We start from the raw sequence: 18,279 nt of genomic DNA on the forward strand, positions 1-18,279 counted from the left end.
CCTTATTTTACTGAGCCATCTCTCCAGCCCCCCAAGAGTCTATTCATGATAAAAACCCTACAGAGAATTGAAATAGATGATCTATATCTCAACCTGATAAAAGCCATCTATGAGCAACCAACAGCCAACATCATACTAAATGGGCAAAAACTGAATTCCTTCACCTTAAAATAAAAAGTGAGACAAGGATGTCCACTATTTCCACTCCTGTTCAATATAGTTTTGGAAACACTAGCTAGAGCAGTTAGATAAGAGAAAAATAAAAGGAATTAGGATTGGAAAAGAAGTAAAATTATCATTATTTGCAGATGACATGATACTCTACAGAGGACCTCTAAATACTCCACCAACAACCTTGTAGATTTAATCTCCAAATTCAGCAATATGACAGGATACAAAGTCAACACCCAAAGCTCAGTAGCATTTTTGTACACAAAGAATGAACACACAGAAATTAGGGAAAACATGCCTTTCACAATAACATCGAAAAAATTGAAATAATTTTAGGAATCAATTGATTAGGAATTAATTTAGGAATCAATCTCACAAAGGATGTAAAATATTTATACAGTGAAAAGTATGGTACTCTGAAAAAAAAGATTGAAGAGGATTTGAGAAAATGAAAAAATATTCCATGCTCCTGGATAGGAAGGACCAATGATGTGAAAATGACCATACTCCCAAAACTGTTATACATGTTCATTGCAATCCCAATTAAAATAGCATTAGTATACCTCACAGATCTAGAGAAAACTTTCCTCAAATTCACTTGACCATAAGGAGACCCAGAATATCAAAAGCAGTCCTAGGAAATAAAAGAAAGGCAGGAGCTATCAAAATCCCTGACCTGAATTATACTATAAAGCTACTGTGATAAAATCATCATGGTATTGGCATAGAGACAGATGTGAGGAGCAGTGGAACAGATTAGAAAGTGCAGGCACAACTGTAAACATACTCAGCCATTTATCTTTATGGTTTTCTTTTTCTTTTGTATTTGTTAGGGAAGGATCTACAGAGTCTCACTACTAGATTGGACTCGTAATGATCTACCTATTTACAGCTCCCTATTTACAGGTGCACACCACCATGCTCAGTCTCAATTGCCATCTCAGTGCGCCCCAGGGGTGGGGCCAGCACGGCAGGCCAGGGGATCAAACCACCAGCCCTTGTGCCTGCTTGCAGGTGCTTTAATCCGCTGAGCTATTTGGCTAGCCCTGCCACTTATCTTTGATAAAGGAGTCAAACATGCTCTCTGGAGGAAAGATAGCCTCTTTAATAAATGTTGCTAGAAAAACTGACTTTCCACATGCCAAAGGCTAAAACTAGACCTAAGCCTATCACCGTGCATAATGCTACAGTCAAAATGGATCAAATCTTTACATATTAAAGTAAAAGCACTAAATCTTCTGGAGGAAAATGTAGGTAGAAATCTTAAAGATGGGTAGGTAGAGAGTTCATGAAAAGAAAACAAACTGCATGGCAAAAACTTCAAAGAATCAACAACTAGGATCTCATCTTGTTGAAAAGTTTCTGCACTTCAAAGCGAATCTCCAATAAGAGTAAAAAGAAAACCAACAAACTGGGAAAAATTATAGCTGTCTGTCCCTGAGAAAAAAAAGAGGCCTTCTATTTAGAACATAGAAAGAATTTTTAAAAATCAGGCCCTCCAAATTCAAAGACCCAATTCAAAATTGGGCATCTGAGATAAATATACACTCCTCAGAAGAAGAAATACAAATAGCAAGTAAATATATGAAAAAATGTTAAACATCATTGGTCATTCAAGAAATGCAAATTAAAACAATACTGAGATCCCATCTCTTTCCGTAAAGAATGGCTAAGATCAAGAAGTCAGCCAATAACAAATGCCAAAGAGGCTGTGGAGAAAAAGGAATACTTCTTCACTTTTGGTAGAGTGCAGACTGGTACAACCACTGTGGAAATCATTGTGGAGATTCCTTCAAAAGCGAGGATTGGAGATCTAATTCATCTAGCTATTCCCCTCCTGGGTATTTTTCCAGAAGAACTAAAAACTTCATAGCACAGCAATATATGTGCACCAATGTTTATAGCAGTGTAATTTGTCATAGCTAAATCCTGGAAACAGCTCAGATGCCCATCAACTGAAGAATGGATTAGGAAGATGCATTTTTACACAGTGGAGTATTGTTCAGCTATAAAACAGGATAAATTTGAGTCGTTTTTGGTAAATGGGTGCAAGTAGAGCACATACTCTTAAGTGAAATAAATCAGACCTGCATTTGCAAACATTGTATTGCCTCTTTTTTTTAATTTTTTTTTTTAATTTAGTTGTGTGTGTGTGTGTGTGTGTGTGTGTGGCCAGCTCAGCCCACCAGGGGTTGGGGCTGGCTGGCATGTGGTGCTGGGGGATTGAACCACGGTCCCTGTGCTTTTTTGCTAAGCTTGTTCTAAGTAGGTGCTTTAGACCACTGAGCCATCTCATCAGCCCTGTATTGCCTCTTTAATGTGAGAACCTGAAAGAGAAAAATGGAATCTGTAGGGTACAGTACACACTGAGAAAATTATGAACTTATTCAAAAGGAAAGAGTTACTGAGTGAAGGAGAGGAGAGGGAGTGGGGGAAAGATATCTGTGTATATAAGCAGGATGCTTTCAACAGTTGTACTGTGTATTAGTGCTGGTTTATGGAAAGAAACAGTTAATGCTTTAATTTGTTTCATCTCCTTTTTTCAGTTGTTTATACTTTTTCTCTTAATTTCTGATATATTTCTTTTTTCTTTCAATTTAATATTCATATATCTGGTAATATGAATAACTGGTTGAAAGACAACATTATAACAAATACTGTGAAATTCATATTACTTCGTTATGTAAAAATCTGTATCACTTTGTAATTTTTTTCTGTTTTAATTCTGATTTGTACTCTTTCAAAAATCTAAAAAAAACAATTTTTTTCTTTGATTCAGTGTTCTCTTAATTTTTCTATTTTTACAATTATTTATATCATCCCCTCATCACCTTTTTGGGGTCAGAGGGGCTTTTTTCTGCCTTTTTCCTTCTTTTAGTTTTTCACTTACCACTTTTTCCTTATGTTCTTTTTATTTATTTATTTTTTTGAGGTGGGAGGGTCTACAGCATGTTCAGGGTCTCACTACTAAGTCAGACTCGTACTGATCCACCTATTTACAGCCTCCCAAGACCTGGGATTACTGGTAGAATTCTTTACTGAATCCATCAATTTGTAGGCTTTTTTGTTGGCCTGATTTTTATGAGGGTCTCTCTCTCATTGCCTGTTATTTATGTATCTGTTTCTTTTTCTTTTTTCTGTCTTTGTTCTTTTCTTTCATTTTTTTTTCTATAATTTAGTATAGGATCTACAGGGTTTCACTATGTAAATCAGACTCATAATGATTCTTCTTTTTTCAGCCTCCCAAATGCTGGAGTTTGATTCCTGGGTTGCCTTGCCAGCCCAGCCCCAGTTTGCACTGAGAGGGCAATTGAGACTGGGCATGGTGACATGCACCTGTAATCCCAGCATTTGGGAGGCTGTAAACAGGAGGATCACTTGAGTCCTATCCACACAGTGAGACCCTGTATACCCTGTCCTAAATACAAAAAATAAAAAATAAAAAAAAAATTGAAACAATTAGAAAATGATAACCACTAATTTCCTTATCAGTAATAACTTTAAATGTAAATGGATTAAATTTATTATTTAAAAGAGAAACTGGATCTTAAAAGCATGATCTAACTGTATATTGTCTAGAAAAAGCCTACCTTAGATTGAAAAATACAAATATGTTGAAAGTGATAAAAAAAAATACACTGGGAGTTTGGTTTATGAACTTAATTAGCTCCATGATTCTGGGGAAGATGCCATGTTCATGTTCATGTGAAGAAGATGGCCACTGTCATGTTTGTCTTCTGACAGCGAGTTTGGGGATAGAAAGAAAATTTTCCCAAATTCTTTCATCCATGAACCAAATTATTCGTGAAGAGAAGCATTCACTAACTGAGATATTACTGTATATTATATGTAAATAATAGCCCATAACAAGACCTGTTCTGGCTACCCAAAAATCAAACAAAGGAGCTGCAGTGATAGCTTAGCGATCTAAGCACTTGCCTAGCAAGCACAAGGACCAGGTTCGATCCCTGGCACCGCATGCTGTGCTAATCTTACCTGGGATGCACAATGCTGGCACTAAGACTGGGTATTGTAGCACACGCCTATAATCCCAGTGCTGGGGAGGCTAAAACAGGAGGATCACTACAAGTCTGAGCTGCATAGTGAGACCCTGTACCAAATATCAAACAGTAGAGGTAAGTAAAAGTCATTATTAGGTAAACAAAAATATACTGATAAAAGGAAAAACTCATTACGAAAATATACATTTAAGAATAGTACAGCAAATAAAAGACAACTCATAGCTCATCTTGAAGGAGAAAAGCCATACAAATTATTTGAAAGGGTAACTGGAGATTAAAAAATATCAGTAAAGTGCTTAGCAGGTTCACATATAATTAATCAGATATTGAGTGTAATAAATTAATCAGGCAGCTTACAGAAGACCCTAATATAAAACTAACTTAGCTAATAAACAGAAGGAAACCAAACATGAATGAGGTATTTAACAGAAAATTAGAGTCCATGAAAATGTACTATCCAGGCCTGCCATGCCAGCCCCACGCCTGGGGTGCGCTGAGACAGCAATTGACACTGGGCATGGTGTCATGCTCCTGTAATCCCAGCTCCTGGGAGGCTGAAAACAGGAGGAACACTATGAGTCTGATCTAGTAGTGAGACCCTGAACACCCTGTAGACCCTTCCCTAAAATACAAAAATAAAATGTGCAATTCTTTTAATGATTTGTTTCATAGTATCTTGTTGAGGAGTTTTACATCTATATTCATTAAAGAAATGGTCCTATAGATTTTTTTGTTTTGTCATTGTCTGGGTTTGATACCAGGTTGATGCCACCTTCCAGAAATGAATTTGACAGTATTCTTTCCATTTCAATTTCATGGAAGACTTTGAGATACATTGGTATTAAATTACCCCTGAAGTTCTGGTAGAATTCTGTATTGAATCCATCAATTTGAACACTTAAGCCAGGACATGTTGAAGTCAAGAGCCACCTGGAAAATACAGTGAAAGAAATAAAGTGGTACGGGTGGCAAAGAAGAAATAAAACTATACTGGGTGACCAAATGCATATTGTACTAAATGGCTCTGAATTTAAAAAATGAAGTGCTTCATTGTGTTTTCTCAGAAATTCATCAAAAGATTAGAGTCCTACACAATTTAGAGACACAAAGTGGATGCTGAGCGACTAGAGGTCACCCCAGGCGTGACCTCTGGGGTGGGATGGAATTTTAAAAGTTAGTCCTTGGAGTAAATGCACCATGGCTCTGGCAGCAGATACAAAGGAATGATGCTTGGAAGTGAGGTAGGGACACCCTGTAATCAGGCAGTGGACAGATGAGGGTCCCAGCAGGAGGTGGGATATTTAAATCAATGGCTTATCTTCCACTGCTCATGCCTCTGTCTTCATAAATGGTAATTTCAATAACTCGAAGTCCTTTCTCAATGGGATCTGTTAGAAGGAGGCCTTGGGGAGCATATATCTTCTCATTCTGTTCTTGAATATACTTGGAAACTTTCTTCAGAACCTTCTCATAATGAGTTTCCATACATTAAGTAGATGATGTATGCTGTTAAACATGCCAGACAGCCTTTTAGATAGGACTAGGCCCCCAGCTTTTCTGCTTCTGCATAAAGGTTACTTAGAGTCTGTACAGTTTCTTCAAACTGCTGCCTATCAGTCGGTTCTCCAGCTCCACGGGGAACTTGGTGTGGAACTGGCAGCGTGTGCCACTGCTGTAGTCTTACTGAATACACACCTTCCCGGACACTGGCCCCTATTGCAGCCTCATGGCGAGGACGGGACTGGCCACCCCAGCTCCTCTGCCCTCCAGTGGCTATTGCCATCACTTACCCAGTTTATATATATTTATAATTGTTAATTCTTCCTGTTCAGTTCTTTTTATTAATACATAGTGACCATCTTTGTTTCTTCTGATCAGTTTTGGCTTTACATCTGCTATGTCTGAGAATTAGATAGCTATTCCTGCTTCTTTTGGGGCACTTATTACCTGGAGTATCCTTTCTACTTATGTATTTTTCTGTCTTTGTGCATTCTTTTGTACAAAGTGTATCTCTTGGATTTAATATATGATTGTATTTTGTTTATTGTTCTAATCTGCTAGACCTTGTCTTGTGATTAGGGAGTTACTTTTCTGTTATTACTGGGACAAAATACCCAACATTCAAAGTTAAGGAAGGAAAGATTTACTAAGCTCACAATTTGTAGAGATTTTAGTCCATTATCAGCTGACTCTAAGGCAGGGTAATATGGCTGAGGGGCAAATATTCATGGTAGTGGAAGACACCAAAAGCCATAAGTGCAAAGGGAGGAGTGAGCCTCTTTTCTTCCCTTATGTTGTGTGCAGGGTATGCACCCTAGGGCAGGTGTAGCACTCACATACCCAATTCCAGCATTAGAAATGAACCAGTCACAATCTCTAGATTCAGCCACCTCTGAAAAGCCTGACACCCATGACCAGGAGGCTTTGGGGGGACATTCAGGCACAAACCATAACAGAGATATGAAACCTTTGACAGTAAATTATTGTAAGGTATTTACTGGGTCATGTATTGACATTATTTTTTAAGTGTTGAGTCATTTATTCTTTTTTTGTCTTTTAACTATTGTCTCAGCTAGATGTATAGTTAGTTTCCTTTAGGCTTTAGGCTATCTGGTACTTTTAGACTCTTTTCTGTCTAGTATTCTGTTAAGTGTTTTTTGAGATGCTAATTTAGTGGTCACACATTTCTTTAGGATTTCTTTATCCTGGAATGTCCATTTCTGTATGAATTTTGATGGATAATTTTATAAGATATAGAGGTCAGTGTTCACTAGCAATGATGGCACATAACTTTTATACCACCACCTGGGACATGGAGGCAAGTATATTACCATGAGTTTGAGGCCAACCTAATGTACATAGCAAGACCCTGTCTCTAAAAAATACGAAAACAAAAAGTCAGATCACCATTTCATTTATTTACATAGTTAAAGAAGTTTGACTCCAGGCACTCCTGAAATTTAAAGTTTGTGTTGAGAAATCTGCCGTTGTTTTAATAGACTAGCTTTTACAGATTATTTGCCATTTTTGTCTTAACCACTTTTGGTATACTCTCATTTTGTTGGAATTCTGATATTTTGATTATGTGTTGTAGAGATGTGTTTTCCTGGGGCTATTTGATATTCTGTATACCTCTTTTATTTTAAATATTGAATTATCTCTATATATTTGGACATTTTTCTTCTATGAATTCAGTGAATAAATTTTTATACCTGCCAAATCATCTTCTAATTTGGGGTTGGGGTTTCCAGGATACTACTACTTGCTATCACCATTGAGAGGGGGAGAGTCCAAGACTTGAAATATCACAGGAGCTCTAGGAGACAAGGCTGTCCTTCTGGCTCCAAGTATTGTCATGCCTAGTAGCCACATTGAGGCTGTAGCTCAGTTTTTTCTTTTATTCCTATATATCTCAATTTTCAAACTTTTTTCTGTAATGTAACTGTTAAGGCTTAGAATTCCCTTCTAATTCCTTATTTGTGCAAATTTTCTGTAAAACATTGGCATTTATTTTTGAGTATTTAAAATTTCTCTTAGGATTCTATTAGGATGTATTGCTTATCTACATATATCATAAATAATGCATTTCTGTATTATACTTTCCAATCTAATAATGTATCTTTAAATTGGGGCATTTAGTCAATTTGCATGATTTTTTTATATTGAGCTGTTTCTGCTATTTAAGTTATTCATGTTCCTGTGATTTCTTTCTTTTCTTGATGCTTTTACATATTACTTAATTTTTTTCCTCATTTTCTTCTCTCACTCTCAACTTTATCCCATAACCAGGTGTTGTGGCACATGCCTATAATCCCAGCATTTGAGAGGCTGAGACATGAGAAGTGGTAAGTTTGAGGATAGCATGGCTTACACAGTGAATTCAAGGCCAGCCTAAACTGCATTATGAGACTTAGAATAAAAACTAAATAAATAAATAAAAAGAAATCAAACCCATGCTACCTCTGCTATTTCACCAACTTATATACTGTTTTCACTGTCACCACTGAAATTTCACTTTGTATGGTTTCCAAACTGAAACATTAAATTTTCAGCATTATAAAAAACAAAGATCTTAGCCCTTTAACTCCCCCAGGTATACATACTAATCAGTATTTTCTAACCTAAATATATTAGAACATTTTTCTATATGTTTCTCTGATTTTTATAGTTTTTTTAAATCCTTTTTGTTTCATAAACTTTGAGTTTATTTTCTTGTGATAGAGGATGGGATCAAAAAATATGGTTAATGTTGTGTCTAAGATATTTGATATTCAGACAAATAGGTTAAACTCAACTGCCTATGTTGTAGGGTAATAATAATAAGCTTCTTTTCTGGAGGGTTAACTACTTGAGTTTGCAAAATTAGAGAAAAAGAAGGACTGCAAGAACAGCCAACATTTTGGCCCTAGCCTTTCAAGGTCAGTGAGGACTCAGGACATAGGAGAACCTGTACTGTAACATCGTGTAACTCAGTTGTGTCCAAAATTTTCTGATCAAGGAAATTATGGGGCTAGAGAGGAAAGTGTTAGATGATGTAGAGTGTGCCCAAGAAGAGTCACATGGAGAGAAAACATTCTCTCAGGCTTTCACAGAGAGCAAACTGGTCAAGCAAGGGCCATGACTCATCCACATGGCTGATACAAAGGATCTACAAACTGCGGTTCAGGGTTTCAGGGTAAATCCTGAGGGGATTTGACTGACCTTGTCAGATACAAAAGTTACATTTCTTGTTATATAGGTCTTGCTTTATTTTGGTCTTAACCATCCAGCAGAAAAATATAAAAACGAAGTATAATAAAAAGTGAAGTCATATTAATAGGCTGAGCTGTAAAAGGCTCAAGTCAACAACTTCAGACATTGCCAATTCTTTGGATAACCCACTACTGTTATGGACTACTGAACTATATTGGAATATTTTGCTGAATTCATACATCTACAATATTTAAATGACAATGGAATACCCATCTCTGACAAAACTAAACAAAAAGGGGGATACAAATGAAAGACTTTTGTATCTGTATATTCAAAATAGGATAGATATAAAACTACTTTCTCTTAATTCAGTGAACAGAAAGATTTATACTAATAGTGTTTGTGGACAGGAGATCATGTCTGCATCTTGTACTATGAATAACCACTAAGACAACAATGTGCAATGTATTAATTATTGAAAATGTCATACTCATCAGTTTTGAAACTGTCTCATTGCTACTTATCAATAAAATTATTTTGAAAAAGTGATGGAAAACAAACTATCAATAAAAAAGATTTTAATATAAAATATGGTTAATATTTTAACTTTTTTCTTAAATTATTACAGTAGAAGACAACTCACCATTTACCACCCCCCTAGTACTCCTCACTTTGATCACATTTATCCTTCCGCTGCCTTTTTTGTTTTGAGACAGGCTTTAGCTGTGTAGTTCAGGCTGGCTTTAAACTCATATGTATCTCAGGCTGATCTCGAACTCACAGCATCCTCCTTTTTCAACTTCCCATGGCCATCTGTCCTATCAATCTTGCTCTTTTGGAAGCAGTTCTGGAGGTCCTCTCTATTGTCCTCAGTTACAATGTTGTAGCAGCCTTAATTTTGTAAAAGGATTCAAAATACTTACTTCTTGTGGTCATTTTGACTCTGGGTATGATCCAGAAGTCTGCAGTGCTAGATCTAATTGGTAAGGTGGATGAAGATGCACAGTGAAATGTTTATGAGCCTGCTTTTTCAACAGCTGGCATTTAGTAGCAGGATTTACTGTATTTTGATTACATGTTGTAAAGATACAAGAGAGGATTTCTAAAACTCTTCTGAAAGTGGTAAAAATGAAAGTATATGTGTTTTCAAGGTGATGGGGTATATTCTGCGAGGACTGATGGCAATGATGCTGTAAAAAAAATTCTTAAATTTAAACATTCAATATAAGTTTCAATCCCATTTACATATGTTCTGTAAATGTACCTTTATTGATAAACTGTTACATGTTCTCAGTTTTTATGTCTCAAACTGTGTATATTTTTCTTATTATAGCAGCATAACAAAAGTGTTCCACTGTTACATGCTTGTTATTTGCTGTCTTTTGTCATTGTTGCAACTGAGAAGTCTGATGTTTATCTGCAGTTTTTTTATAAGTCATCTGTCTTTTCTCGGACAGCTTTCAAGATCATTTTATTTGGTGAGTTCTGCATTTGCATCACAAATATATGTAGGTATATACCATTAAGGTCAAATTGGAAAGTAAACTCTAGCAGTCTTTTTCAGAATGTTTATAATATAAGCACTATCCCTAAAATAAGCCCCAGTTAAGACCAGCTGGACAGACACATTTTAGTACATCCATCACAACATATGATAGACATACTGAATTATAATAATACTAATATATAATTAAATATAAATAAAATTGACATTAATACTTAAAGTAATTGATGATATAAATCATGAAGTATTTGTAAATACTCAAGGAGGCACCTTAGACATGGGGTTTGAAAAATTATGATGTTCCAGAAAAGATGACATGATTGTATTTGAATAATTTTTTTATACAAGAATAGATATAGATTATTATAAATCAACAAATACAGTAATCTTCACTATTCTGCAATTTTACTTTCGCAGACTGTTTTGTGTGTTTTCAAAAAATATTTATCTAAACTATCGTAGATTTTTCACTATATTGCAGGATTTTGCAGTACTGTATAGTATACATACGTTGTTAAGATTACATAGTTTACAAGTTTATAAATGGTTTAAAATATCAGGAGTGTTTCTAAAAGTGGGAAAGGCTTATAAGAGTGTAGGAAGGGTTTATAAACCCTTAAAATACATATAAATACTAAAATAAATATAACACCGCTACTTCAGTCATTTTTACTTATCACAGGAGTGTCTGGAATATAACCTCCATGATAAGTGAGGGACCACTGTGTAGGTTGTTGTACATGAAAAATGAGATGCCCCTTGAAACTAAGCCCTATTATTTCTTTTGGAGAAAAAAATTAGTGTAAGACTGGTCTTATTTTGGGGAAGATATGAAATTTTTATTTAGCCTGCTAAGCATTTTGTTCCTCACAGATCTGTTAATGAATATTATTTATCAGATCTGAATATTGGCCATTAACTTATTTCCTTGTAGACACATGGGGCATTTTTATGTTATTACTTAATCATTCTTTATACTTTTAACCTTTCTCTATCTCGGAAACATTTTGTATACATTTTATGCATCATTTAATGTACTTTTGGATAAGTAATTGAATTATGTGAAGTTATTTAACGTTAATAATTAAATATTTTTAAAAATTAAATATTTTAATTTCTAAAAAATTTATTCTTTTAAAAATGATTTGTTAAATTTTATTGCATTATATTAGATGCTTATTTTCATGATTCTATCCTTCATTTCTTTAAATGTGTCATATAAATTATGTTATCTGTAATAATTCAGATATCTGAAATCATGAGGTCGAAATTTTTTTCTAATTTTGAGTTATAGTGGTTTAGTTTATGTTTATGATCTTTGAATTTGTACCTGTTTGATTTTAATTTCAAATCCATTGGATCCTCTGTTAAAAGGCACTTAATCCAGACATTAATTTTTGTTTGTTTTTGCTAAAGTTAAACCCACAGCTTAATCAGAAGTCTTGGTTTTAATTTAGCACCTTTACTTTGAGACTTGTTCAAGTCATAGTTTTCTGAGGGTGATGTCCCCTCATTTCTTGTCTTTTTCTTTTTCTTTTCATATTATTTTATAAAAAATAAAAATTTCAAACCAAAACAATAGTTAATACACTAGATATCATTAAGAGATTATCTTGCAAACAAGAAACAGATAATAGTACACATTTTTAATTTATCTTGGTTTGTTGGAATGAAAGATGTGTGTTATCTGTTTCTTGTTTATAAGAATCATTTTGGTTTATATCTTATGCTCCTCAGAATATCTACTTTAAAGATAATTACACAGTGTAACAACTATTGTTCTCCACTTATTTTAGAAGATTTGATTTATTTGTTCATAAAAGTAGGGATAGGGGAAGGGGAGGGAAGAGGATTTAAAAAGAAATTATTATATATATGTTGGAAATTAATTAATAATTAATATTACTTAATAAATTAATATATATTAATATATTATATATGTTGGGAAAAGTTTAAATAATTATCAATTCCCCTATATTAAAATTATTTTCATATATATGCATATTCATTTCATTTATACTACTAATTTCTCTTAGTTCATTATTTGCTGTCTTAAAGGCATCCTTACTCTGGTTTCTATCAAGCAAGTTTATTTGGATTTTTTTATTTCTATTTTTTGACTGAGGTGCTCTTGCATATTTCCTTTCTTTTAAGAGATTCTTATGGTATACTTTAATGTATATTTTCTAAATAATCTAGTTGAGCATTCCTTTTGGTATTTCAGATTCACCTTACTGCCAAATATCACATCCAGTTTTTCATTTTATTGTAACACTTACATTTCTTCTAGGATGGTGATCACATCCTTTATTATCTCACTAAATTTTGCTCTTCCCAAGTTAACTTGTCTTGTGAATAGCTGCTGAATGATGGTAAACTGAGCATGTGAGGTTAAGTTTGAGGTGCTGGGAAATAGTTTGGAGCACAAGCGAAAATTGGATCCTAGAAGTATAGGTTTGTGATTGGCTGATATAACTGGTTATGAGTGCCATGATAATTTAAAGTTATTGAAGAGATTGAAGTGAATAGAAATATATAAAGGACCACAGAAAAACCGAGTTCAAGAGGATGTAAAGAAAAATGAACTAGAAAGGGAGATTAAGAAGATGCAGTCTAGGTGGAGAGAGAGAGCTTACCAGTATAAGTGCCTGCCTGGCAAGCACAAGGTCTGAGTTTGATCCCTAGTACTGCAAAAAATAAATAAATAAAAAAGAAAGAAGATGCAGTCTAAAAATATCATATTCTTTTTATGCATTCCTCAGTTGATGGGCATTTCGGTTGTCTCCAAGATTTAGCAATGACGTATTTTGTAAACATTGGTGCACATGTATCACTGTGGTATGGTTTCAGTTCCTCAGGAAAAATACCCAGAAGGGGAATAGCTGTCTGGAATGGGACTTCTAAACCTAGCTTTTTGAGAAATCTCCACATTGATTCCACAGAGTTGTACCAGTCTACACTCCCACCAACAGTGGAGAAGAGTTCCTTTTCCCCACAGCCTCTCCATCATTTATTAGTTGATTTCTTTATGATACCCATTCTTTCTAGGGTGAGATGGAATCTCAGTGTTGTTTTAATTTACAGTTCTCAAATGACCAGGGCTGTTGAACATTTTTTCATTATTTATTTGCCATTTGCATTTCTTCCTCTGAGAAGTGTGTATTTATCTCAAATGTTCATTTTTAATGGAGTGTTGTTACTCAGCTATAAAGAAGATAAACTTGTGGCTTTCTTAGTAAATGTATGCAACTAGAGGCTATGCTCAAAAGTGAAATAAAAAAATTAAATTATACAGGACATAAAAAGTGAAATAAATCAGACCCACATGTGTAAACATCATGTTGTCTCTTTAGTGTAAGAACCTGAAAGAGTAAATAAAATCTGAATGGTGTAATAGATATGGTAAAAGGAATAAACAATTGGGGAAAAGGAGAAAAGGATTGGGGAAAAGATCATGTATGTATACACACAGGACAGCTAAGATGATTATACTACTAATTTCTATCATTTCTTTGAAGGCAGCAGTTAATGCTTAAAATTTTTATTTTAAGCAATTTTACATGCTTATACGTGATTTTTCTGAGCAGCTACGTTGAAGATAACAATATGCAGTATAACAACCATTGCTAAACACTATCACCTTTTTAAAAAAATTGTGAATTGTTTCTAATGTCTTGTATATTATTTTTGTATTCTCTTTAAAAGAAAAATAAGAAGATACAGTCTAGACAGGCATTACTCGTAAATGCCTATTATCTCAGCACTCAGGAGACTGGAGCAGGAAGGTTGCCATTAGTTTGAGGCCAAGTTGGGCTACATGATGAGTTCAAGTCCAGCCTGATGAACAAGCAGAACCCTATAAAAATATAGATAGATGCAGATGTAGATACAGATCTCCTAGGAAACAGGGAAACAAAAAATAAAGAAAAACTAAGGAATGGGAGGGCTTCAAGGAATGATTACATATAAGCAAAAGATTTATAGGACTAGATGTGACCAAAGAGTACATAAAATGAAATCTTTAAATTTTAATAATTAAAGATGGATACTTAACTATTGAAAGAATGGAGAGGAATAGGCCAACAATATTGGCAATAAATGGATGATCTATCAGTATAACTTAATGTTTCACTGACTTCTTCCTCAATACATTACATCTTCACTGAATGTATAGTAAACTAATAAACTTCCAGTCACAAGAAACTTTCTTCACAAAAATAAGCATAATTACTTCCAGAACTTCCATAGCTACGAATATCCAGGAAAATACTGTACTAATACAAGTAGATAGGAGGGGTGAGGATGTAACTTAGTAATAGGGCATTTGCCTAGTAAGCTTTATGACTGTTCCAATCCTCACAATTAATTAATTAATAACAAGAGCAAGGAGGAAACAGGGGTACTAGTTATCAAGCTTTTGCAAATTCCCCAAGTGTTTCAAGTCCTATATCTCACAGCTCATATATAAGTAAGCCTTGTGTATTTGATATTTATTTTATTTCACTAATAGAATATAGTAATCTATTAACAATATTCAAAGCTTGCTACTTTTTACTTGAGATTCATTAGTTTTACTACCACCAAGTTTTACAGTAAAAAATTAAGGGACAGAGAATAATTGCTTGTTCCTGGATCAGAGAAACCGACATTTATATCTAAATAAATTTTAGCACTCAAACAAAATAAAGACAAGTTTTCATCCCAAAAGCCTGTGCTAAGTATATGTTTATGACATGCTTTTCTCTCAAGATCTTAAGTTTTATGCAGAGGTAATTCCTTTATACTGCACATTAATACATCTCAGCCTAAAGTTAAGCTTTAACTAAATTATGTATTTGCAAAGTTATATTTCAGGAAAAAGAATATGATTATGGGAAACATTAGAAAGGTAATATATTTTCAAAATATTAAAATCATTTATAACCTGGAATTTTTAAAATTCACAAATACAAGGTAATTTTTATAATATTTGATATTTCATCTTATACCTTAGAACCCCAAAATATAGTGATGTAATTACTCCATGCTCTTATTCTATGTTCTCTATATCCTCATAATTTTCTCTTATAAAACACAAATAAAGTAAAAATTATGAAAAGCATTTTAGGGTTGGTGAGATAGTTCAGTGGACCAAGCACCTGTTTAGGCAAATGCAGGGACCGGGGTTCAATCCCCAGCACCACATGCCGTGCCAGTCCCTTCCCCAGGCACACTGAGCAGGCCACCAAGACTGGACATGCTGGTGCACACCTGTAATCCCAGCACTGGGGAGGCTGAAAACAGGAGGATCACTATGAATCCAAGCTGTATAGTGAGACCTTGTACCAAATACATTAAAAAAGATAAAAAAAAATATATATATATAAGCAGTACCTACTTGAAGGTATGCGTATGCTTGGGAATTATAACCTCCACAGGCTTTATACTATTGCTCTTCATATATTCAGTAGCATTTCACTTATGGAAGATTCTAGCAGGCAAAATCCCTTTTTAAAAATATTTTTCCCATCAGAAGAATGAAAACAATAGTAAATAAATATAATAAACAAATACCTCTCTCTTCTTGTATAACATACATTTCTTTTCTCCCTTATAGGTACCAGAGATTTGAAAAGGCATTTCTCTTAGCTGTTGACATTGATGCTCGAGATCTGTTTATGGTGAGTCATTCCCAGAAATGACTTTGTGTCTTCAGTTCTTAGGCAAAGGAAGTTGTCAGCTTTTATGACAATTAAAAGGGATTAATGTCATTTGTTCACTTAGACACATGGTGGGAAAACATTATTCCATCTTGGCTTGCAGCTTTGCCTTCACAAAACTAGTCAATAATCATCTAGTATCTTTTGACTTGTTGACATTTTCCTTGCTGGACCCAAAGGATCTTTTGTGTTTTCTAAGAATTTATAATTTGTGAACTTTTCTCCTCATGTACCTTAATGTGAAGGAATGACACCTTCCTATGTAATAAGCTTAAGGGTCTTTCTTATCCATTCTCTGAAAATGTAAAATACAGAAACCAAAACATAAGACAAACATGTCCCATAGGTCTTTATAATACTCATTTTGTTGCTTAGTTTTTAGTGAGAAGTAACATTATGAATGTTTTCACATATATTTTAACAGTTTACATATTTTTTATGGTACTGGGGATTAAGTATAGGGCCTTCACACTGAGCTGAATCCCAACCCCCTCCTACATACACATTTTATTTTTAATTTTGGAACAAGGTCTCACGAAGTTGCGAGTTTTCCCAGGCAGGAAACTTGTGGTCCTCCAGCTTTAGCCTGCTAGAGTGATCATATATATTTTTAAAATAATCATAGAGCAATGGCAATTTAACAGGTTATAAAATTCAAATATATTCTAGTTCTTCCACCAGTTCCTTATAGATCCTTGTGCCTATATCAAACAGGTTCTTACTTTTAGATCTTCTAGCACAATAAGGTCAGAAGAGCAAAGGAAATGTCCATTCCTGGTTTTCCAGCATATTGTGCTCCATTATCAAAGACACAACAGAGCAGAATCTTCTTGAAAGCAAGTTTTAAGGCCCTTTGACCTGAATCTTCTCACATCAAGAAGACATTTTGTAATTTAAATTAAACTCTCCTATTTTAAATGCTATTTAATATCCATCACATTAGATCATTTGTTTTTGGGTTGTGTTTGATATTTAAATTCTAAGTTTCTGTCATTCAATTGAATTTTACTTTCATTAATCATGAATTTTAGGGGAGGCAGTGTTGGGGATCCAACTCAGGACTTTGCACTTGCCAGGCAGGTGCATGAAAAATGTTTCTAATTACTTTCAAAAGTATTAACATTTTATTATTTGTCATCTATATTTTGGTATGTCTCATCAAGCAGACATAGTATATTTCAGGGTTTCATTTTCTTTTTGTGTGTGTGTGTGTTGGGGGAGGGTACCGGGTATGAACTCAGGACCTTGTACTTGCCAGGCAAGCGCTTATTCTACTGAGCTATCTCCCCAGCCCCTGGGTTTCATTTTCATCAAAACTCTATACATGCAGTCATCATAATGTCAAAAATTTAATTATAACAATTTTAGATTTTCTGATCCCATTAAATTTTCCTGCTATCTCTGCTTTCTCACTCCTGGGGCTTGCTTTCCCTAAAAAGGTAAATTTTCTTTATATTTTTTTATTTTTTGTATATAGTCCTAGTGTTTTTTCTAGGCAAGATAAGAAGTTGAGGGTTGTTTGTTTGTTAATTTACAAATACAAATTTATTTGTATTTTATTGTATTGTATTTTATTGATCAGTTTGCATGTGAGGGAAGGTCCTCACAGGACAAGAATATACAGAGGCTACGAGACCACAAGCTCACAAAGGCTACCCTTCTGAAGGAGAGGGGGGCAAGGTTAAGCCTGGAGGGCAGTGAGAAGTGGGGAGGTGTTCACATGTCCAGATAATGTCACTCAGTTACAAGGCAGAGTCTCTTCATCAGCTCTGAGTACTCTCCACCCAAGGATTATCCTATCTATGCCTACTAGCAGGTACTGAGCATAGTTTCACAAGACATGAGAAGCAGGTAAGCTATCACTGCCTGAAATAGGCTTACTGGGACAATTTGAGTTTGATACTGATGGTCTTTTCAATTAATTTGAATTGGATTTCTATTAAAAAATTTTTTTTAAATCCTTAGGGCTAATGCACAGTGGCTCTCTTTAGCATATTCAAACCATCTTAAAAATCAGGCTAATCTATTTTTCTCTGTAAGTTTACAGTAGCTAGAAAAGTACATCTTCAACTTCAGATTGCTTCAGTCAATTGTGTACTGTCAGTGACCCAACTCTATACCCATCAGAAATCCATCTTGGTATCACCATGACTATATATCTATATATCTATATATATCTATATATCTATAT

At 34.4% G+C, this 18,279-nt stretch overlaps 1 protein-coding gene and 1 pseudogene across 1 annotated transcript in view; one reads left to right on the top strand and one right to left on the bottom strand.

The window, feature by feature from the left end:
• Wdpcp (WD repeat containing planar cell polarity effector) overlaps positions 1-18,279 on the top strand; it is a 316,117-nt gene that overhangs the window by 226,336 nt on the left and 71,502 nt on the right. Inside the window, exon 13 of the mRNA XM_023720853.1 lies at positions 15,986-16,049. Coding sequence (XP_023576621.1) covers positions 15,986-16,049 — 64 coding nt within the window. The remainder of the gene's footprint in view (positions 1-15,985; positions 16,050-18,279) is intronic.
• LOC101569758 lies at positions 5,466-5,921 on the bottom strand (annotated as a pseudogene).

This window comes from Octodon degus, unplaced genomic scaffold (genome assembly GCF_000260255.1).
Source record: "Octodon degus isolate 3935 unplaced genomic scaffold, OctDeg1.0 scaffold00078, whole genome shotgun sequence".
In the NCBI taxonomy this organism is placed as follows: domain Eukaryota; kingdom Metazoa; phylum Chordata; class Mammalia; order Rodentia; family Octodontidae; genus Octodon; species Octodon degus.